Source organism: Ixodes scapularis, unplaced genomic scaffold, assembly GCF_016920785.2.
Source record: "Ixodes scapularis isolate PalLabHiFi unplaced genomic scaffold, ASM1692078v2 PGA_scaffold5__190_contigs__length_132052651, whole genome shotgun sequence".
NCBI lineage: Eukaryota > Metazoa > Arthropoda > Arachnida > Ixodida > Ixodidae > Ixodes > Ixodes scapularis.
The window spans coordinates 109314458-109338855 of NW_024609880.1; the positions used below are offsets into that span (position 1 = coordinate 109314458).

General features: G+C 47.0%; 1 protein-coding gene and 1 pseudogene across 1 annotated transcript; both read right to left on the reverse strand.

Moving 5' to 3' along the window:
- Nucleotides 1–1036: 1036 nt before the first annotated feature.
- Nucleotides 1037–6410, reverse strand: LOC121838206. Its single transcript, XM_042294300.1, has 2 exons — nucleotides 6399–6410; nucleotides 1037–1789 (listed from the first exon to the last, which is right to left on the reverse strand). The coding sequence occupies exons 1-2, from the start codon at nucleotides 6408–6410 to the stop codon at nucleotides 1037–1039; spliced, it is 765 nt and encodes a 254-aa protein (XP_042150234.1).
- A 710-nt stretch (nucleotides 6411–7120) lies between these two features.
- The window catches only part of LOC120843294, a 44197-nt pseudogene continuing 26919 nt past the window's right edge, over nucleotides 7121–24398 (reverse strand).

Consider the following 24398-nt stretch of genomic DNA (forward strand, 5'->3'; position numbering starts at 1 on the left):
TTAAAGTCCCCTAGCAAAATGACACGCCGATCCGTCCGAACATACTTCTCAAAACTCTCAAAAAAAAAAAAAAAACCCACTCTTTCATCGATTCTGTTCGGTGCGTAAATGCAAAGAACACGGAAAAGGTTACAAGAAAAAAAGTGAAAGCCGTTTACAACTTCCTGTAACGCCGAATTGAAGCGCAGCTCTTGAGGAGGAGGAGTGGAGGGTATATTCCTCCTCCTCCCTCGTGATCATGCCTGCTAGTCCTCCTCCCCTCCTGCTCCCCCTCCCTCTCCTTTACCCCTCCCCCCGAGGTCACGTGACCCCCCGGACCATATTAGACAATGAGGGGAGGAGGAGGAGGGGAGGGGGGAGGAGGATGAGGGGGAGGGGCGACGCCGACGCCAACGCCGACGCCGCACAGGCTGGAAACGGGTCATGTGACCCCCTCCCCCCGAAGTCACGTGACCCGCCCGGACCATACTACACAATGAGGGGAGGAGGAGGGGGAGGAGGAGGAGAAGGGAAGGAGGAGAGGGAGGGGCGCGGTTACGCCGACGGCGACGGCGACGCCAACGGCGACGCCAACGGCGACGCCGACGCCGCTCAGGCTGGAAACGGGCCCCTAAGAGCTGCGCTCTAAAAGAAAAATCACAGAGGACAAAGCGTCCCGACTCATCGCTAATAACCTGCTCTACAGTAAACAAACCCTTCCGCAAAAACAAAAGACACCCGCCAGAGGTTCCAACAGCGTGGCTTACTCAAACATCGTACCGCGACTCAAACACCCGCACCATGCTCTCCGTCTGTCTTTCGCCTTCCATCTTTGACTCTTGAACCGCCACAATATCGAGGTCGTACTCAACAAAGAGGCGGCTCAGTTGACACTGCCGGCGCCGGGAACAAAGTCCCCGTACGTTTAAAGTGCCTACGCGTAAAGACTTTTCTAGCATGCTTAAATTCTAGGTAGGGCCAACCGGAAGGTGCGGCCTTTAGAAAAAGAAAACAGTGCGAAGAATCCTTTTACAACAGTAGTGAAGGCCTTGACCACTCACCTCAATTGCTCCTCCCTGCGCTGGCGAAACCTCGACCGTTCACGGTTAAGTCCCCTGTTGCCAACCCACTCGCGCTCGAGGCGTCGCAGTTTCCTGTCGGCGACCTTCGAGCTTACGCCTTCGTGTCGTCGCCTCGTCGCTCCGGTCTCTGCGTCCCTGAGCCTGCCGTCAACGCCACCTTCGCCCTCCTCGGGCTTGCCGCCGTCGTCACCCTTGACCTTGACTTCGTCATGAACTTTCGTCCCGACGTCTTCGTCGACACGGCTCTTGCCGTCATCGTTCCCCGGCACGGCGGTTGCCGCTGGGACGTCTGGAGAGTCCGTCACCTTTTCGGACCCGAGTTCTTCGACTACCTCGGGGGCCGCCTTGTCTTTTGATGCCCCGAACGAAGGTCTTGGTTTCGCCTCATCACAGACTCCGCCGTTCTCTGCGGGCCCGCCCTGGGTTTGCTGGTCTGTCGGCGTCGTCGCTGTTGCTGCTCTTTCGGCCTCGAACACGTCCATGCACTCTGTGTCGTCCGACGCCACGGCGATGTTGTTGCCAGTGACGCGGGCGTACGTCTTCACGCACGACGAGGCCTCGTGTCCGAAGGCCTGGCACCGGTTACACCGGGGCACCCTGCACTCTCGGCGTATGTGCCCCGCTCGGTGGCACCGGAGGCAGATCGGCGCACGACCAGGGACGACGACCAGGACATTCCCCCCGCAAATCCGCAGCTGGTGTGGGAGGCTTTCCAGGGAAACGCCCTCCTTCAGCACCATGCGCACTACCAGCGTGGTGGACTCAGCGTCGACAAAGCCTGGCACTTTTCACTTTTCTCGGATAATTTCTTTGACCGAGCCGAAGGGTTCGAAAGCACGACGCACCGTGTCCGCTGGGACGTCGAACGTGACCCAGTGCAGCTTGATGCGCAGCTCCCTCCGACTCGGGTCTACGAGAAGGCAAAAGCGGCCTTTTACTTGCAAGTTGCCGGCTTCCAGAAGCTTGGTCTTTGCTTCCAGCGAGTGCAGTTTCAGCAGCCAGACGTGGCTCATCTGGAAGGCCCCCAGACCAGCCACGCGCGGCAAAACTCCCACCTTGTCCAACGGTTCACGGAAGTCTTCAATCCGGTAAGGTCTTCCTTGAAGATCAGCGTGAAGAATCACGCTGAGCTAGCAGCATCTCCGGTGGGCAGAGCAGGCAAAAGTACACGGTAATCGTTTGGCAGAAAAGAAACATTCGTTTCACCGCGGCCGATAACGGCCGCCGCCTCTTTCGGGGAGCGATTCATTGCGCCGTCCGCTCTGGCTGGAAGCCGGAAGTGGAATCCCACGCACGCGCTTGCTCGCCAGCGCGCGTGGCAATATGCTTCTTGTATTTCGTGGAAAGTGACTACATTGAGTTCCACGGTGTCAAAAATGGAATCCCATACCATTTAGTTCAGCGACGTATCGTGCACCACAATTGTTTTTTTTTGATTGTTTTTTTTTGTGATAATTGTAAAAAAAAAAAATGTAAATATAGCAAAATGCTTGAAAAAAAAGTGGTGCACCCACACCAGGGATAGAACCAGCGCCCGATGCGTGTGAAGCGGACGTCTTTCCACTGAGCTACTGAAGGACCTCTTTCATGCGTAATATTGCAGCCAGTCGACTGTATGTCGGAAGTTTGTTGCCGATTTCCATTCAATACATGCTCACCCGGCTTGAAGTCGGGCAGCACCATTCATAGGCCACATTCGCACCTCTTGAAGAAACCGTACGCGTGCGTATTCAACTCAAAGTACGCACTTCGTGCTTGACGTTTGAGCAAGCGATGTCTTCAGCCACGAGAAGGACGACGGCTCGGCGACGTCTTTGTACAATCGGCTTCCTGGCCGGGCGTGTCGTACGGGATGAATATCAGTTCTTTTGATCGTTCCAAGATTTCGCTTTGGAAGGACGACAGAATTCGCCGGTACTGTGAAGGAAAATTCTGAAGTAGAAATCCAACGCCTGTGGTCCGCTGCCATCCGCTAGTCCCACGATATGCGAAACGACGCCATGGTGAGAATTGTGCAGTGAACCAAGTGAACGCACAGAATGCTTCCGTTTTTTTGTGCTACCATTTTTTTCAATCAACGTATTTGCAGCTTTTTGGAAGCCTCAAAAATGGGTTTTATATCTTTTATATTTTTAATATTGACTGTGCGTCTTCAATGACCCAAGACTTTGATAAAATTTGGTGGTTGCGTCAAAACCTTAGAAAATGGTCCGTGACCACAGAAAAGAGAGTGAGCGTGACTCAAACCGGTCAGTTCTCGATCGGCGGTTTTCGGGCGTAAGGAAACCCAATTTCGAGCGGCCAATTCTGTTGTAGGTAGTTGGACTCTCATATGTCACGTAGAACTAAAAACCTCGGCGAGCATAAATACCCCGTCAGTGTCCCTTTAAAACGTCGTAAGAGGCTTGAAAATCGGTCTTCTATCTCTCCGTCCTACTCAGTCTCAAGTGTGTGAACGGCGCTAAAGAGTTCAGGAAAAAACGCCCCCCACCTCTTTTCACTTCAGCTGAGTGATGGCAAGGAGGTGACCATCCTCTCCAGCGTTCGCTGTGCTGAAGGAAAAAGAGTTGGGAGGAGCTTCTCCTGCACGCCGTTTGAAACTGCAACGCCGAACAATAGTTACGAACGCACAATAGAGGGGTAAAACCTGACGAGACATGAAAGCTCTTTAAAAGGACGGGTTAATGGTTTTACAAACAGGATACTTCAGAACTAGTAAAGCAACACTTCTTCGCCATATGAGGTGGTAGTTGAAGTCCGGCCATCCGTCTTCTGTTTTTACACGAACTCATCTCTGTTACGTCGCGCCGTGGTGGTGTTGCGTCGGGCGCACTTCCGGTCCAGGCTGTGGGCGGAAGTCACTATGGGGGACGTGCATTCCTGTGTTACTTTGGAAGAAACCGGACAAAACCCTGCCTTGTCGTCTAATTTCCGCCACTGGGGCTGTACCAAACGAGTCGGGAAATGTTTGAAGGTCAGTCTTCATGCGTTTTCTGCCTGCTCGGTTCGTCCGAGAACGTGAATGGGGGTCGTGAAGAAGGAAACACAGACGCCGTCGGACCACGATTGCTTGGGCGGGAAGCACTTTGGATTGAATTGAAGGATACTTGTGGTCGTCAGATATATTTGTTTTGTTCCAACATGAACGCGGGAAAAACGCCTGTTGCACGGACCACCTGCGGACTACGTTCAGTGCGTCATCAAGTTCACACGGCCCCCCCATTGTTCGAGTTGTTGTCTACTTCCTCAAACGTTTCTGCCTGTCGTCTGCTCGTTCAAACGACAGTGGCCCGTAGACCAAACGTTGACTCGGTAATTGCGATAAGAAGTGCAGACCTTAAAAGACGTTTAAGTTTGAAGGGTGTTTTGCGTAAGTAGGCTCGGTGTAAACAGTAGATTTAAGGAGATGTTTACAATTGTTACCAGTGGCCATCACCGGCTTGTTATGCCTGATCCACTGGGTCCGATTCCGCTTGCGATTTTCAGCATCGACGTCGACATCTGAGCTACAGTTCCGGCGTTTGCAGCCTGAGCGACGCCATGACTGCAAATAGCGAGCAGAACCTCACCATGTGAATCAGGTTTTAGCGTACATTCTGCGGCATCCGCGCGGAGTGAATCGTCGCATGTTACGCCAAGCTTTGCGGTGTAACGAGCCTGCTTAATTTCGCTGAGGCTGCTCAAGTAGTCAGACATTGCCAGGAAGACGTCGAATCAACAATTTCAACGCGAAAAAGAGGAAGGGGGCTCACACCGACGCTGACAACATCCCATTACAATGGTTTGTTTATGGGTGGCGGCGAGCTTCCTGCCCACACCCCCATCGCGCATGCGCGGCGTCGGTGGCGTCCGCTAGGGGCGCTCCGGTTTGTTTGTAAACATGAGCTGGTGAGTACATACACCAAGAAAACATCACGGCTTTCCTCCTCGCCTCAACTCATCCGCTTTTCTGTGACGTCGGCGCCTGTCCATCTGTTTCTGCTGCACCCTCGTATCCTTCCCTTTCCTGCTTTTGGGATAAGACTTAACAGCAGCGGAGGCCTTGGGCGATTGACCGACTGTCAAGAGAGCCTGCCCGTGAATGTTCGAACCCACATGATGAGCATGCACTATGCCTCCGTCAAGGAGACACGCGGACAGTAGCGAAAACGAACTTTCATCTCGGCAAAAAAAAAAAAAACAAGCAAAGAGACGGATGGCGGAGAGGTGTCGTTTCGCGCGTCCTGGAAGTTTCGTGTTTGGGCAGTATTTGATACGCAAAGCAAACCCAAAAGTCGCAAGCGAGAACTAACTAAATTTAACGCATGGTTAATAAAACTAAGAGATTAATCATTATAAACCCGTAAGTCAGGTAAATATTCCCCTCGCAGTGTTTCATTGTCTAGTTTATAAAAAAAACAAATAAATAAAAAGGCGCACGATTATCTTGTTATGAAGGAATAAAAAGTTTTTTTTTATTGTTTAGATGTAATTTTTGTAGAACCCAGCATAATAAGATAGAAGATATTTCCTCCTGCAGCAGCTGGCAATCAACATGTGATTGAATCCGTTTGAAAATCTTAATATCATCAGGGAACTGAAGCAACTTTCAATGTTTTACACAAAGAGAGTGATTAATGGTAAAAATGTTAACAAGTAAAGGTCCGAAAATAGAACCCCGAGGAGCGCCAGATGATATATATGATCTCGATAACCCTTAAATATATGACTGAAACCACAATCCTACCGGCCAACGCGACCTTCCGATAGCTTGTGCACTGATAAGTCATGGGGCACCAGGTCAAATGCATTACTCAAGTCAAAATAAATGGCGTCAACCAGGCCACGATAGGCCACAATGGGGCCAGAAATGCTTTTAGTTTCAACAGCTTTACGCTCAAGAAAAGCGTGTTGTGATTATTTTAATATTTATATGAAATAACTAGAAAGGTACACTTCTACCACGCTCTCAGTCCGTTTTGAGAATGCGGTCAGTATGCATTATATTTTGATTTTAATTCGAACAGACTTATGTAAACCAAAAAAAAAAAGCGTGAAAAGTGCACTAAGGCTGTCTGTGAGGATGAGTTCTAAAACTATGGGGCTCATATTATAGTGGGCTAAACGTCACAAAAAGTCAGATAATCAACTAAAACTTGTTAGGTAGCTTTTTAGTAAGTGATTATGAAAGTATGTTTCAAATTAGAAACCTGCAGAGCTTCATCGAAAACTACTAAATTATGAAAATTTAGATGGACGTATTGCATAATTAAAGTGCGGGGGTTCGCCTGTGCAACAGGTGTAAGGCTGGCGGTACGAAGCGTGGGTGATTACCATCCGCGAAGCCCAGCAACAAACTGTATTATCCATTCTTTCACCTTGGCTTGTCGCAGAGCGAAAACTACTGCACCTTCGAACCAATCAGAGTGATGGTTGTGAAGATTGACAGCCCTTAAAGGCCGAGGTATCGCCTTAGTTTTCTGCAAGGAAATGGATCCTCTCAGCGTCATACTCTCGAAAACTGCGAGGGCTGCCATGTCTGGCATGTTGCATAAGGTAGACTGGATACGGGAAAGGAGGTAGCGATAACAAGTGGAAAGCGCGAAGTGCACGTCGGCCTTTAACAAAAACACGGGGGCGAGAGCGTAACCCAAGCAGATGAAGAAGAGAGGAAAGAGGAACTGCCTTCTTAAGCCGAACCCTCTTGTGTGTCCCAGACGTCAGTGTTGTTCGCCCTGGGAGATTAGCCCGTTACTCAAAATTTGTTCAAAAGCGGCTCTTGTCTCTCTCCTGCTCATGGCCTTGACAGCACTGCGTGCAACTAAAGACTAAGAACTAGTAAAGTCACGTGTCTAGCTTCGACGCGCTGATTATTTCACTCGGACCTTAGCCTACACCGTTTGTCAACGTGTGGTAAGACGATGTATAGTTGCAGATTTTTCGATCGCAGGGAGGCTACGATGGCGGAAGGTGTTTCTTCATGGAATAAATCTCCATGTTATCGCCTACACGGGATTTTCAGTTTTAGGTGTTTATTGGCAGAGGCGATGCATAAAACATCCATTTTTCTGCACAAGTGCCTACCTGTCATTATCAATCAAATGTAAATCATTCGGAGAGGCCTTTTTTACTTACGAGTCTCCAACTTAGCATCAAATTACGTTCAAATTACGTAGCACTGAAATTCTTATTGTATTAAAAATGACACACGATACTAGCAGCGTAAGACGTTTCATTGCAGTCCTCTGAATTTACCTTTTTGTCCAGATTAAACAAATGTTGATTGTGCACGACACTGGGCACTGTTTGGAACACTCCTTTTTAGTTGGAACAAAACTTTGGTGCCAAGAGTGCCCCTGTTTTCGTGGACGTACCAATGGATATAAGCCTTCGAGGCACCGACGATTACCAGCGAATTGAGAGCACGACCTCAGTGAACTGAACATGCTACATAACTTATGGTTTATCTTACACATATAGTTCGTGTCTACTTTGCAATATAAATAAAAGCAACGCCAAATAAATCTGTCGAAATACGCCTCTTATGCAGCATGTTTTATTCTAGATTCCTGTGTTAGGCTACTTTGATTGATCTGTATCTTCTTCCGCCATAAAGCAAACTGTACTGCTTTTCTTACCACTTAAAGTAGCGGAAAACAAAACAATGTCAATTAACCTTGATGAATTTTTAATGTCCTTACCTCCCAGGGCTGCGGGACTCCTGAGAATGTAACATTGCGGCTCGTTGTATACCACATACATGTCTATATACTGAGGATCTTCCTGAGAACGGAAGAGGCTGTCGAGGATACTTTCACTTAAATCAGATTCTGTTGTACTCGGCTGAGGCTCCGCAGCAACACCTGCGTGGGAAAATCATTTTTGCAATGAAACTGGTAAATACCACAAAAACAAAAATGCTCCACGTTTGTCGAGCATGAAACCTTAACATACCCGTATCAGGAAAGGAAATACCGCTGGAATAGTAGGTGGCGTTATCATACTGCATGTACGTGTAGCTTCCTGGGGGATCTGGAGTAGCACTTGGGAGTGTTCCTGGTTTTCGGGTACAAAAAAATTGTATCGCACTTTCAAAATAGTTTAGACGATTACGCAGCTAAAATCTTCAAGACTGCACACTAATACTGACCTGGCAGTGAAGCAAAGCCGCAAAGTAACTAATTACAACTATGTAGGTTACGGTAATTAGTAACATCTTTCTAAACTAAATAAGCTAGAATGAATTGTTCGTAACTGTAACGATAACTTAGTTATAACTTGTAACTTGGCATAGTTACGTTTAATTTCCGAATTTTCACTTTTGAGCAACATCGCCGAACACTTTAAGTCTGGAGAATCACCTGTTGGTGAGAATGCTTGACTTATTACTAAATTCATTTAATTTGGCCCTCGAATTTTGTTAATATTTAGTGATAAAATAAAGCCTGACTTGACTGAAAATGACAATACAATATTATTGCGGAGCCTCCTGGTCAGTACTTTTAATATTCAAGCAAACGGTAGCCACTTTCAGAAATTTGACTCATGCGACGATTGTTTGAAACAGGCTAAGATATAACCACAGTCTAGTAAATACAGCAAGTACGAAGATGTTGAGCGAAACCCGCTAAACCTTCTTCGCTGCAGCTGTTTTCCAGTGCAGAACAAAATGACAGAACATATTTAGATTCAAATAGAGCGAATCTGAACAAGTTTTAATTCAAGGATGCCAGCGAGCTGCTTAAGAGCTGCCATGTTTAACCCTAGAGAGTTTGGAACCAGAAAAACAGGACAACACGAATCTCCAAACACAGCTGAAGTTTATTTTACGAAACACAACCTTCAATTCACAACAAAGAGACAGGAAACCAAGCAGACCAAAGGAAGACATGGAGGATAGCGATGACGTCAGGCGTAACTAACCGGAATACACGTATCCAAAGAGGGCACACATCAGCCTCCAAACCAGATTCCGCAAGAAAGAGACAATAGATTGCACCGTGCGAGGAACAGAAACTGAGGACATAGTCGAAGTGAATAGCCCAATGATCACGAAGCAAGAGAAGGAATGAGGACAACCAACTACCAATGGAACCAGAATGAAACGGCTGTAATTAAGAGACGCTTTCATGTAGTTGTCTAGAGAAACGAACATGTCGCTAAAACAACAAGCGTGCCCACGAACCATCAACGAATATTTCACTGAACGCTTGTAGCAGTCCCTTTCCCTCTGGAGCACTTCAGTAATTTTCCAAACAACCACACAATTGCTTCGGAAGAAAGGTGATTCGCTAATTCATAACCTTCGGTTTTGTTTTTTACCGTTCGTTTGTGTTAAATTAAGTTGTGAATAAAACACTTAACCTTCTGACCCACATAGCAAGAACCACACTTCACGGGAATATTTTACATTACACCCAGATCACAATCCACCGTAGGGTCTCTGATTTTTTTTTTACAACCTGACTTCTGTGACGAAAAAAGTGCAAGCCGGTCGAGCCGCAAATCTGGTTTAAAAACAGCTGTGGCACAAAACGTCCGCGCTGTTGCTTTAGGTTATGGGAGACATGCAAATAAGACAAGCAACCCTAATTTTCTCTGCTGGGACGCATTTCGGCAAGTTAGAATTTGTGAGCAAACGATGGATGACCGAGGACACGAACTCCCTGCTGTAGTCAGCGAAGAACAATATTGTCACGAATGACGAGGTGACGAAACAAAGGATAACTGAGGAAACTTAAATGTTTAATGGGGCGAACTTGTGCCCAAAACAAAAAGGAAACACAACATAACAACAGAGCGTCGCGGGCGTCGAAGTCGGCGTAACAGTACACCAGGATCGAACGCATGTGGCGTGACTGACCGAGGCTTGCCACGCGGAGTCCCTTTTGTACGCGCGTGGGCTTCTGGAACAATCGCCGTAGATGGTTCGGCGCGTAGAACATTCTAACCTCGAATCATCAACATGGCTTCCAAATTTACCAGAACACCGCATTACAGTGTCAACACAGATGTGTCCAAGCGGCCAGGCATCGAAACATGACTTTTTGCGTGGAAGGCAAGCCCGATAACCGCTAGGCCACGAGCGACTTTTTTTTATTGCCGGTCTGGATATGTAAATTACAAAAGGATTACACTGATAAGTTCACTTTATGAATATCACTTATACGCAATTGTAAATATATAAAATTCTTTCAAGGTCTCCAGCACGTCGAAATTGACACCCAATCAGGCGCACAAACCAAAGTGGCGTATACAGATTACAGTGTGCAGATATATTCTATGAAATGCATACGTACGGGTCGGGCACCCTAGGCCACGAGCGCGCTGCCTACTTGGTCAGCTACTCGCGCGGCAATGTACGAAGCTGCTTTTTCAAACCGGCGCCCAAACGGTGAGTACAAGGAAACCTGAATGGGTCTGTTAGCACCAGACTTGACAACTCCCCGCCTTACTGAATGACAACCTAATCTAAAGTGTAATGGCTCCCCCTCCGTTCCCCCACTCTCCAGAGTTATGGTCACCTCTGAGTAGACACGTTTTTTGAGTACTAAACGGCGCGTCGGCCATCACAGCACTTTTGGCCGTACGTCATGGGATTGCTTACAAGAAACCGCAATGTAAAAAGGAGCCTCCGGTAAGCCTAAGCAGAGCGGCAACCGACGTTCTATTAGGGGCCTAGATTGTTCAGGGTCTCTTGGTTTCACATATGGTACCTGAAACGAGTCTCCGACTGGTCTCTCTAGCGTCCTTTCTAGCCCATACATACGAAGTGGTGCCGAAGTGGACACAAATGACGTCACAGAAGCCGGAGTGTCTTGCTGTCAGATGTCGCGACCCTCGCGGTTGACCGTAGAAAAGCTGGCAAAAAGCACGAGCGAACGCGAGCGCCGCTGTCGTCGCAACGTCCCAACTTCTGGCTACCGAAGCTTCCATTGGCTTCCACATTGGAGGGCGATCTGCAGTAGAACAGGCGACTGTCCCATCCGCCACCGCTGCTGGGACATTTTCAGGATCGCGGCCGGCGAAAGCACGACACTTGTGTGAGGTTATCAGGCGGAAATCGAGGGACCACTTTTTTGTACGTGGTAAACAAACCATTCTGAGACGGGTTCCAGACACCGTTGTTCACTGGATCTCCGAGTAAAACGGTGACTGCCGCTCTGCTTAGGCTTACCGGAGGCTCCATTTAAATTTTGTGCTAGCTTCGGACAAAAGTGCACTTCGGGTGTAACTGCGATGTAATTTGGTTAACAATAGCGAATTTACGGGTAGTTGGTTGTTGACCGACATGATAAACGAGAAGCAGAAAAAAGGCGAGACACAGAAGAAGCAAAGCACAAGACGATGTGGCGTTTTCGAGGTGACGATCTCAGGTGCGAAAACAGGATTCGGGGATGTGGCTCACTGAACGCATAGCCCCGAAGTAACAGACCTGGAGTGGGATTTCTGAATTATAACTTTTATGTACAGACTAAATATACAGATGGCATGGTCGACTGGTTAATCGGCGTCTTCAGGCTTCCTGAGGCCATGTGATATAGTCCTCCGAGGGCGGGAAGGCCCGCTGAGCGAGAGGAGCCTTCCCCAGAGTTCAAGTGTTCACGTTGTGTTCGAATTGCGGGGGTGGCTAATGCAATTGCCCTGTGTTCTTTCAACGAGGTACAGACGAAACATGCCGTAGCCGCTCTTGCCATGCTTCGGTGTCTGATCCAAGGTGTGGACGCTTTTGCCGTTCGAACTAAAACACAACACCGACAGACCCACACATACACATACAGACAAACACACGCACACCGGCGTTTCTCCTTGCAAGGGCTGGCGTTCACGATCCTCTCGTGGCTTCCGGAAGACTTTCTTTTTGTGTTTAAAGCCCTCAGAGAGGGCCACCACCGGCCCGGTGTCTCAAGGGCTGGTTTCGGGGATCTGAGCGTGATTCTGCCTAGCGTCGTTGGCCCACGCCAAGCCGAACGCGGTAAGAAGCTTTGCTGCCGTTGACAAGTGAAGGCCAACTCCAGGACAGAGCCAGGAAGGTAGTCGCAACAACGAGCGCTAACTTGCAACTAAAAGGCTCACTGAAAAATTGCCCCGAGCAAACGTATGGCACGGATGTCACAGCTAGCTTGAAGAGAAAAAACTACCCAGCGTCCATGCAAAAACCGACATACTTTCGTAATTAAAGGCGGAAATAGAAATAATGTCATGATTAATGCACGTGCACTGCAGAATAAACAGCATCATGACATAACGGGAAGGGTGCATAAAGTTCATGAAAAATAACCCGCCATATAGAAACATTTTTGGTTACCCTACGCAACCAAAATACACAGAAGGCTAAACCCGACCGATAAAATTGTACTTTTTTTATCAAATGAAAAGATGCGATTTAATACACAAGCCTTGTTCACAATGGTGTATCAGAGCCGCTACTAGCATCTCCTTTTCTACACCCGGTCACATACACGTCGTTGAAAAGAGGTCAACATCCACAAACTTTGCCATGAATTTGCAGCTCTGAACCAAAACCATTGGTAAGTGAGGCCGCGTGTTCTCGCAATCTGTCATTAAGAAAGCATTCGATTTGAGCTATATACACCCTACCACACCTGAAATGGATTTTATAAACTGCTTCAGTCGCACAGGGAAATGTTACTGGTTGGGACCCAAAACAGGGCTTTCGATTGGTCCTGCCCAGTGACGTGGTATTGTGTTATTTCCAGCAGTGCCCTTTTGACAGAATCTTACACTTCAAATCAGGCTGGTACTCTGCTGCCCTCCTTTAGCGTCGTTTGCCCCTTAGTTCTCGGCAGTTTATCTGTCGTGACTTGCGTGGTAGCAGAGATAGTGTGCTCACAAAAAACGAAAGCTGGTATTTATTGCCAAAGAGATAATGAAGTCTCAAAGAGGGAGGTGTTACCTATGCTCCAGATGAATTTTGCAGGCTTGGCATTTATAGAAAATAGAAAAACCTAAGGTTGAAACATCATATGCATTTCTTCTCTAATTTCCTTTTTGGCACAAAATTTTGGGCGAGAAAATGTATTTTTTAACGCTGAAATGTTTTTTTGTTATTTTGATGTGTAATTGTATTGTCTATAGAATTGCCTTTTTTCGATATCTAGCTTAACTTGCCCTATGGGCATTCGACTTCACATTAATACACAACATTTGTGGAAGGCAATTATAATATTTCTTTAAAACATTTTTTAATGAAATCACTTTTTTTAGAAACTTAGGTAACGCAGGATACTATAGAATTGGTCTATAAGGCTGAGGCTTTGTATTTATTCATTTCTAATGGGGGGCTTAAATCGCCTTAAAAATTGGAATCACCTTGGATGAAGGATTAAAAAGTTTACACTCCCAAGCCGTATCCCCTCTCCCCTTCCGAGTGTTACGTACCTTTCAAGTTTGCCCGTATAACGTTTTCAAGCGGGTAGTCAGTTTGACTTAGAGCTCTCACTTGTATTGTGGTATTCTCGCTGAAATGTAAAGAAAAAATAATTACGAGAAAATTAAATTTCAAAATGTATGTAGGGTCAGCGCCTCGTTTGAACGCACAAATTTCGGTCCCAGCCGGACGAGAACATTGGTTCTCTCCCTGTTCTAACGTCCCTCTCTTTCTCAGCCAGTGTTTCTTTGCAATACGAGCCAGATGACAATGCCTGTATCTTTCCCGACATACGTCATCACCAGTGGCCCCACGCAATGCCGCTTGCCTCGAGTGAGCATCACCTCCAGCGCCGCTTGCAGTATCTCACAACGAGCGCAACCCTAGCACGCGATGACGGCCTAAGATGGATTCATCTGGCGCCCTGCGGCGACTCGCTCGAGCGCCAGCGTATTTCCCGCCTAGGGAGGCTCGGGGGTCCACAGTGGCGTAGTGCGCCGGCGTTGTCTTCTTGTTCCATGTGGTATGGCTCTTTCGGCACGTCGAGCAAGCGCATACATATACTCAGCGCATTGCCGCTTCTCTTCGGCTATCTCCTCCTCGTGCAGCCTGCTCCTTCCTCTTGAGAGGCGTTGTGAAGACTGCGGCGCACTGAGTGGGCGCCTCCTAGTGCAACCCGCGGATGTGTGCGATAAGGAGACGAAGACAAGACGTGTACCTCGCTCTCCTACTCATGTTCACGTCCTTCCATTTTTTCGCCGCGATTTAGTGATGGGTGAATGAAAAAAAATTAAAGCCGTTTACAGCTCCCTGTAACACCGGCAGCACTTGAGGAGGAGGATGGAAGAGTACTGAGGGCACGGTATACCCCTCCTCCCTACTCCTCACCCCGTCATCCTGCCTGCTACTCCGCCACAAGGGACACGTGGCCTCACGTGGCCCACGTGACCCCCGTGAGGTCACGTGACCCCCCTGAGGTTAAGTGACCCCCTGGAGGTCACGCGGCCCCCGCGAGGTTACGTGACCTCAGGGCGGTCACGTGATCTCAGGGAGGGGGGGGGTCACGCGACCTCACGGTTACGCCGACGCCGCTCAAGCCAGAAACGGGCGCCTAAGAGCTGCGCTCTAATATACCTCGCTGTAGACGTTTGCAAGTACGGCCACTGGGCGCCGCCATCTTGCTGCTGGTGTGGGCAGATCGACTGATGGTCAAGCACTGCTGAGGCGTTTCCACGGTTTCCAGGCTGGTTGCCCAACAAGGTGTATGGATGAATGCTAACGGCTGTTCCCTTCATTTTGGGCGGTACCTTGCGCCATGCGCCACCTAGCCGAGAAGTTAAGAACCAAAAGCATGATTTCTACCCTTCGCCAATTTGCTTTGTTTCTGCAATTTCGTAACTCTCACCAGACGATGTGGCATATCAACAAGGCGTTTTCCATCCACCGTGGCGAGACTAACTTTCGAAGCATGGCCGGTTGCAAACGTCTATATCACGCGCTACTTGTTCGGCCGAATGAATTATTTCTGACTGCCTGACAAAAATATCATGTTTTTTGCTCTTAGGCGCCCCTTTCCGGCTTGAGCAGCGTTGCCGTCGCCGTCGGCGTAGCCAAGGTCACCCCAAGGTCACGTGACCCCCCAGGTCATGTGACCCCCAAGGTCACGTGATCCCGCCAAAAATGACGTGACCCCTCCCAAGGTCCCGTGACTCCCCCCTCTCCGATGTCACGTCACCCCCCGAAGTCCCGTGACACCCCTGAAGTCACGTGAGCCCCGAGGTCACATGAACCCCCAAGGTCACGTGACCCCCCGCCGAGGTCACGTGAGCCCCCGATGTCGTCATCGTCACTGATGACGTCACCGGCATCCACATCGTCATCGTCATCTTCACTGATGACGTCATCGTCACTGGTGACGTTACCGGCATCCGCATTTTCATCGTCACTGATGACGTCACCGGCATCCGCATCGTCATCGTCATCATCACTGATGACGTCACCGACATCTGCATTGTCATCGTCATCATCACTAATGACGTCATCAGTGACGTCACTGATGTCGTCACCGGCGTCCGCATCGTCATCATCACTGGTGACGTCATCAGTGACTTCACTAATGACGTCAGCGGTATCCACATCGTCATCGTCACTGATGACGTGATCAGTGACGTCACTGATGACATCATCGGCATTGTCATCGTCACGTGACCCCCCAAGGTCACGTGACCCCCCCCCCCAGTACCCTTCCCTCCTCCTCCTCAAGAACTGCGCTCTAATTCGGCGTTGCAGGGAGTTGTAAACGGTTTTCACTTTTTTAATTGAATCGTAATGTTTTCTTCTTTCTGCTCTCTGTACCTTACTAATTGTGACTCTGTTCAAGGGTCTGACGCCGCCACCTTGCACCAAACAATCTTTGTGTCTGGTAGAGCAATTTGCTCGCAAAATATACGCTTTAGCAATCATTAAAAAAAATTTTTTTTTCAAGTTTTTGCCGTTTCAAAACGATTCGTCGCCTCTCGGCGCACACTGCGGCCGCAACCATACTCTATGAGGATGCCGCCGTTTGTTGGCGCCCTCAGCGAGGCTCTTTTTGCGAACATTGCGGGAAGACAGACCAGCCACCGAGGGGCGAGCCAAATGCGGTGACGGTCGTCGCCTATGAGCGCGCAGGCGGGCTTTCGAAAGGGTCGCATCGGCTGTCGTCGGCATCCGTGTGAAACTCGTTTGAACAGCTTCACAGTGCGCTCCACGCCGTCCCTCTATCAGTCGAAGGCCTGCCTTCACCGCACTGCGGCGTCCGAAAGCACAAGCTATAGCGCGGGAACGCTGGGGACCACCATGCGGACGCCCTCCAGATGCAGACACCGGGGCCGCAGAGCTGGCTAATGAGCAGTGTTGTATGCGGTACCAATAAAAGAAGCAACAAAATAGGTTACTTGCAATGAAAAGAACGCGTTGCCGACCTACGTTACGTCAAAATAAAAATAACGCGTAAACTTTGCCGTGAATAGGGAGCTTCGTAGATGGTTTCCGCTGTACCGCAATCTTCTCCGCAAGCCGATACGAGATCCGGGATTCTGCAGGCAAGGCTAGCGCCGCGCATGCGCAGTAGTGGCGTCTTCGTTGCGGAGAGCGGAGCGGAGGTGAGAAAACGGTCTACGAAAACTTCCTTTTTATAAGAAGTAACGCACGTTAGTTGACCGTAACTTTTTTAATTATGAATTAACGCGTCTTACTCTTTTCACCTTACGTATGCATATGCATATGCGTCCGCAAGAAAAATTAGGTCAATCCCGAAATTCAATATAGTGACCCTATCTTTTTACGGTTGCACCTAAATTCTCCCAAAAAGAAATGCAAAAAACAAACGCCAAAGAGCAAACAAAATAACTTAGATGCTTTGGCGCTTAGAAACAATAAAATAGTCGTGTATAATTTTCCTTAAGTTTTCGAAGATATCTAACGTGTAAGGTAACTGTTACCCATTAGTCGGAATAAGTAACCTAAGTAGTTACGCGTAACCGTTTTGAATAAGTAACGAATATGATACGACGTTACCGATAAAAGTAGCGCATTACCGGAAACACCGTTACAAATAACGAGTTACCGCCAACAATGCTTGCGAGCAACTTTCGAACTGCCGTCAAGTGCGGCCTCCAAGGAGTATCCCACTCCCATGTTTTCTGAACACTTGTTGCTGTCCGCGACTCTTTGAGCGAAAAAGCACTGCGCCACGTTTTAATAAAAATAAAATAAGAAAACGAGGATTTATTTGCGTTTCGTTAATTGAGGATATTTTAGCTACCATCGTTGATGAAGATAGGTCTTGGGTGCGTTGTACGCGAGTTGCTAAAAGCTTTACATAGCTCGGCAAGTTTTGTGCTGCGAGGAACAAGGCCAATACCCTCATACACTTCGCTAAACGACTTTATTTTAAAAAAATTATCAGAAAGTCATTTTGTTATTTCACAAACTTGACCATTTGCCAAAGGTCTCACAGGCGACCACGGCTAGCGCTCAATTCATGACGTCATGTACAAGAATTTTGCCGACAATAGTAAGAAAACTGAAAAAGCTTAACGTTTTTTTTGTTTTTTTCTTTCTACTTTGTCAGACAAATATCACAGTGGCGATGTTCAGGAAGTAACCTTGAAATGTGCCAATTACCCTTCTGCTATCTTTAGGATCGGGATGAAGGTTTCCAGTCGGCTCTGTTTAGTATAAAGTGGACTATATCAATTAAAGCCGGTGGAAGTACCGTTAGTTTTCTCGAAAGAAAATTTGCGTCTTTAAACCATGTTTTTTTTTTTTTTATGCTTAATGGCTTTATAAGGGCACGTGAGCATACGAAAGAGTTGAAAGTGACATATTTTAAGGGCGGTATACTAACTTTGATGGAGAATTACAGCCCCTTATAAATATCGCCTGTCTTGGGGCACCTTTTGAAGAAGCAACCTATTTTCAGTGATGAATAGATTTTTGTACAACCACCCCATGATATCCGAATGGCAACACGGTTCTGTACCTGAGAAGGGTACGCTGCTGTTCTTAGTTGACGTCGAAGATTATTGTTTTTGGGCGTGTCAAATGCCTTTGATCCCGTTAATCACTCTATTCCGCTGCTTAAATTATAAGTTTGAGTTTTGGGGACCCTTTCATTCACTATGGTCAGATATGTTATCTGGACTATCACCGTGTGTGCAAGTGCGTCGGGAAGTGAATAACCTTTGTTTTCTGCGAGGGGGGGTTCCACGGTGTTCTCCGCCATCGCCCCTTTTATTTATGCTTCGTTTCAGCTTAAGTTCGGGCGCAGCCCACGCTATTCGCTAATGGGACCAAAAGAAGCCGCGTGGAAAGCTCAAGTCACTGGGCCTTTTTTGTTTGTGATTGGTTCAGCAATGATAGAACACGTAAAGAAACACGACGAACATCTTGATGCTATCTTTATAACGATGTCTGGGTGGTACCATCAGCTCGTAGCGTCGGCCGTGTATGAACATAAGGTAAAACGAAGCATAACATTTATGTCGACAATCTTGTTTCTGTCATTTCTGGATGTATGCGCTATCAAAACGCTAACAACACTTTCTTTTTGGCATATTAATTTTGACAGCGCCCTTAATAATTTGGAAACTAATGTCAATGAGGTTGAGCATACGAGAGCTATGTTGACGCACTTCCGTAATCCTCTAAAATTCGGTTTCCTAGACACGCCCTTTTTCTTGCTCGGTGTAGAATAGGTCCTGTATTTGTGATCGTATTCAATCGGTCGGTAGCACAATGTACGCAGGACTTATGTTTGAACACATACACTGGAATAGGCACATGGCCCACAACTGTCGTGCCTTCCGGTACGTATCTTTTCTGTTATATAATATTAGAGTTTTTGTTTCCTTCGGCGTCCCAACAATTCTAGTTCATGCCTTGGCCTACAGTGTACTCAGGTACGGGGCGACTGTGTTTGCTCACGGTGCAGGGCTGCGGCATAACGAGGTGAACAATATTCTCAAATGCATTTTGAAAAGCGTGGCATATAACTCAGTATTCTCTAACTGCACGATTATTCTCAGCGATATCGAAATGTCCAATTTTTATTGCTTATTCCGGAAAGCAGTCGTACTCCAGTATTTTTGAACCCAGAACTGTAGCTTCATATAAAACGTCTTGCTCTTTAATACAGGCCGCCCGTTTTAAGCGTCCTCGCTGTTTCACGAAGTATGGGATGGGAACTGGAGCTTATTATGTTCCGGGTATTTTCAATCACGTCTCAGCGTCTGCCGTCCTTTTAGATTCGAGGACAAAACTAAAAGAATGGCTCTGCTGCTCTATTTTAGACACAGTGTTTCTCCTCGTTTGATTTTCGGTTCTCAATCAGCCTTGAATTCAATGTTTTTCTTCATGTTGAATTTGTTTTTGAATCAGCCTTGGACTCAGCGTTTCTATAAATCGCTATTTAACGTGTGGTATTTGATCTGTACTGTTTTTACTGATGGCTTGTTTTTTGGTGACTTCCCGGGTGAGACCTACAAGCCAATATAGGATTTGCTGTAGCCGTCAGCCCTCCTTAAACACGACGCTTGCAATTAATATTATTATCATTATATTTTTTGTAATTATATAATTTTAATTTTATGTTTGTAATAATACTAATTATAGAAATTATTATTATAATTATAAACGGCAAATTCTCTTTGAGATATGGTGTCTCGTCCGGGGCCCTCAGAGGTCGTTGCTGAAACCTCTGTTTTTTTTTCTCAATTTTTGTCAATGTCGTGTCTAAGATTATCGCTAAGTTTCGCAATATGCAGATTATATTAAGATATTTTGTAAAATTCGCAATGCCAGTGATTGTAAGATGCTTCAGGAAGATGCCTGTTCATTCTATAATTGGTGCATGACTAAGAACCTCATCTTAAATAAGGCTAAAACTAAAGTAATGTCCTACACGAGAAGAACGCAAAACACATGTGTTCCCTACGGTATTCACTCAGAGATTGTAAGTCGTATTAGCGAAATCAGAGACCTTGCTGTGATATTTGTTTCTTCTCTCCGCTTTGACGCACATATAGATCACATGAAAATATCCGCCTTGCCTACTCTGGGTGTTGCCGGTAGGATGTCTATAGAGTATTTTCGAACCCGAAAACGTTCTTTGTCCTCTATTTCGCGTTGCCTTGATCCCATCTGGAATACACCTCGGTAATGTGGAGCAGCATCTGACCCAGCACTTCCTTCAGGCTAGAGCGAGTGCCAAATACATTCCTGTCAATCTACAGACGAAGGTACAGATGGCGACACTGTCAGCGCGAACACGACATCGGCGCATTCCGTTGCATGACTCCAAATAATACTTTCGTGGAAGTTTGTTGTTGATGCTGTTCCTTAATTCCGCTGAATATGAAGGTGTCGCTGTCTTTTTAGGCAGATATCTCTTCACTTATTGTATTGCCAATGTGCAACTTTACCTCACTATAAAAGTGTTTATGTCTTGTCCTATTTTTTATTGGATTACGCATTTAGCTCTTCATCTGTATTAGGTATAGAAAGTGTTTGGATGTGCTAGTACTGAAACCGAAAGCTCGTTCTTAGGCACCAAATAAAGCCTATTCTTGATACATGATGATTAATATTGTTATTATGATTACTAATATTATTATTATTATTATTACTATTATTATTATTATTATTATTATTTTCATACTTTTCGGGTGACTGAATTTGTCAGATCTCAAACTCTTGTATGAGTCTCGCTGAACCTGTCGTGATTGTGATGTTAATAAGGTATCTTCGTTCTTGTGGTAGTCTTCCTACTCTGCGTTCGGACCCTGTGTTCCGTTATTTTCTTGTTGTGTATATCGTATCTTTATGTCACCATGCATTACATGTATCATATTTTTTACTCTATGTTTTGAGTTTTAGAGCGCAGCTCTTAGTCGCACGTTTCCGGCTAGAGCGGCGTCGGCGTCGCCGTCGGCGTCACCGTCGCCGTCGGCGTAACTGCGCGGTGCATTATGGGTAAATTGCCCCGCTAAATCCAGCGAAAAAATTTCCCCGCTAAATTTGGCGGAAAACTTTCCCCGCTAAATCTAGCGGAAACATTTCCCCGCTAAATCTAGCGGAAAAATTTTCCCGCTAACTTTGGCGGGAAAATTTCCCCGCTAAATCTATCGGAAAAAATTCCCCGCTAAATGTAGCGTAAAATTTCCTGCTAAATTTAGCGGAAAAATTTCCTCGCTAAATCTAGAGGAAAAATTTCCCCGCTATATTTAGGGGGAAAATTGCCCCGCTAAATCTAGCGGAAAAATTTCTCTGGGGGGTCACGTGACCCCCCGAGGTCACGTGAACCCGAAGGTCACGTGACCCCCACGTGACCTTGGGGAGCGGGTCATGTGACCCCCCGAAGGTCAAGTGACCTACCTTTTTGTTGTGTGTAAGCTTCGGTGTGCCAGTACCAAGACCGCATGGTCGTTCCTGGACACCTAATAAAAATTATTCTTGATTCTTGATTCTTGATTATTATTATTAAGATTAGTAATGTACTTACTATATTTTTTTTTTTAGATTGTACAATCCGATTTTGTAAGTGGCGGTCTTGTTGGTTTTGTCTGTTATATTTGCTCTTGCGTTTAAACATTTCTTATGAGCGGAACCGCCGGTGCGAAACATCAGGAAGTACGTATCTTTCGATGTTTCTTCCAGGACCTGCAAACGACAAAACAGACCATGTCATTATTTCTCCCATTATTACAATAAGACGCATGGTAGCGCAAAAAAAGGCACTCACTCAGTTTTAAGCATTCGTATAGTGTCGACAGTAAAAAACAGGCATTGCTCCACTTTATATTACAGCGAAGTAACGCTTATGCACGAAGTAAGGAGCGAATCGAACACCTGTTTCTCTTACATTGGTTTCAACATGATTACAACGTGAATGTGGACGGGTCATTGCTGTAATGACAAGCGCGTATTTGTGTGGCAATAGAACATAAATATATGCTATAAGAAAAAATTCTGCACAGACGCAGCGAATCTTAAACATCCCCAGGACTCACAAAAAGGTACGATTTTTCCGTAGTACTAAATGTATAACCCAAAATTTAATTTGCGTTCGGCCATCCCATGTTTCTAGGCAATGACAGTTAATGAGTGTCTAGCGCTCCCTTAATTATGCTTACTCCTAGTCTAGACTTTTGTTGTTTGTTCCTTCTTTTTGGGTAAGAAAGCAATATGGTAGTTCAGAACATGATCGCGCGATAATGGAAGCTTTTTTTTATTTCGTGTTCGTTATTTTGCGTCTATTATGGTTGTCTGTGTCAATAATATGGGCGATCCTGTGTACAAGAAATGGTTATCGGTCTTGCATAAAACGGGGGGGGGGGGGGGGGGGGGGGGAGTGCAGCTTCCTCCGGTGACTGCTAAGCTGGTATCACCTGCAGCAAAGAATCTTGTCACTGCGGCAACATGGAACAGCCTGCTGAACGAAGCACACTGCTCGCACGTCTCGCGCCTGGTCTGGTCCGCGCATCCGCGATGCGAAGAACCACCCGCTTTTTCTTTTTCCTGGGTCTTAATTTATCTTAATTGCTTGAGCCTATATTGACCTTATGCATGCGGCCGTCTTTGCTTTGGATGGACTGGTTTGGACCGGACTGGACTGGCTCTTGAGGCCGATGCGCGACTCCCTCCCGCCCCCCTCAGGGCCGGGGGTGGACGGTGCTCTTTGTATCCCTTGGGCGCCGCCGGCCAGTGTTTGCCGTACCCTTTGGCTGCTGTTTCAGAAAGGGGGGGGGGGGGGGGCGGGGGGCAAAACACGTGCCTTGCCGCCCCCTTTCTGAGAACTGGGGGTTAGGTGTTAACCCCCCCCGGATGGCGCGTCCATGCAAAAAGTCGTCCCGCAGATTTCCAATTAGCCGCCGCTGTTGGCATGCACTCATCTTACGATGGCACCGGGACGTCACATAGTTTCCTTTCCTCGGTATGCACTACCTACGCGACAACGTAAAAGCCAGGGGCAGCGACGACACCGGTTGATCTAAACTGCCTGCTCCCGGGAGGAAAGATTGGCTCTTCGAAGACATCAGCATGCGAACCGTAGGCGGCGATCGACAGAAGCTGTGGCGGCTGCATCCGAAACCGCCGACGCCCGGAAGAACAGACTGGCTCCCTGAACACAGTAGTATTCGGACTGTTGTGAGATTGAAAATCCCATCCTTCTCTAAGTCGAAACCCTTGAGCAAGATGCTAAATCATGTTGTCGAAAATCAGCAGCGATTTCGACGTCATTTATTTTTGTTCTTTTCGTAATGATTGTTTTTATTTTTACTTTCAATCGCTATACATTTTTGGCGTTTTAAAAGAGCGTGCGAGCAGCTCCCGGCTTTCAAAGGTAGCCCATAGCGCTTGCATGACGCCCCACGCAACTATATTAGTTACCGCGAATGCCGCCAGTATAGCAGTAGTGCGAGAAAACTACACCCTCCCGCGTTATATACAAGCCTGATTAACGCTATACGTGTAATACACTTCACAAAATTCAATGCGTGTACTCTCCCGCTAAGCACTTGGTAAAGCCAAGCGGTGCATTCTAGAGAGGCGCTCGGCAAATGACGAGGAAGATATGTCTGGGCGCACAAAAACCGTCTACTTCATGACACTAAAACTTAATCGCACGATGTATCTTTTCATCGCGCCACGGTTTAGAGAAAACCAAGATTTCGCAAAATCGCGCTTTTTCGCATCTAAAGTTTGACGAGCTAAACCTGTGACGTATTGAATCACGAGAATTTCGCCCAACCTCGTAATCTACACCAGAAATATCAGGCGTTTCGCATCAAAGTGATATGAAGTAGGCACAGAGTGAAGAGGCAGTCGTCGTCAGATTCAGTTCACTGGGTGTCCTATATATCCTGCCAGACCCGGGAAAGAACGCGAACGTCAAAGAACAAGCCGATGATCTCGAAGCATTTTAAACATTTTTGAACGCCTAAAAGAAAGCTATCTCCAGCCATCCTGTTTAGATGCGGTGCTTGCACTCGTCGCGGCTGTTAATGAATCTGTACCACGCCACCAACCCGTATTGCTAAGTTCTAGCACATATCGCCCGTATACGCTGGAACGCACCGATCCTCTGCGTGTCGCTTGCCGTCATATTTGCTTGTCTCTTTTCGGCTTTGGCCCGGTCACGGAATGGGCCAAAGCTCAGACTCCTTCAAAATCTCGCTCTGCCTCGAAGGTCAAACGTCAGAGCGAAGCCGCATGGCCATTGGCAGCGTCCGCGTTTCTTTTCGGGTGATTGACAGGCCTTGGTGAGGTTTGAGGAAAATATTGCTCCCGAAGCGAGGTGCACACGCAACCTTTCTCGGAGGCGCGCAACCTTTCGGTAGGGTTAACACGATTCATCTGTTTCCCGAAACCTAGTTTCGCGAGACATGATTCGCCAACGAGATGCATCGAATGAATAGACCTTA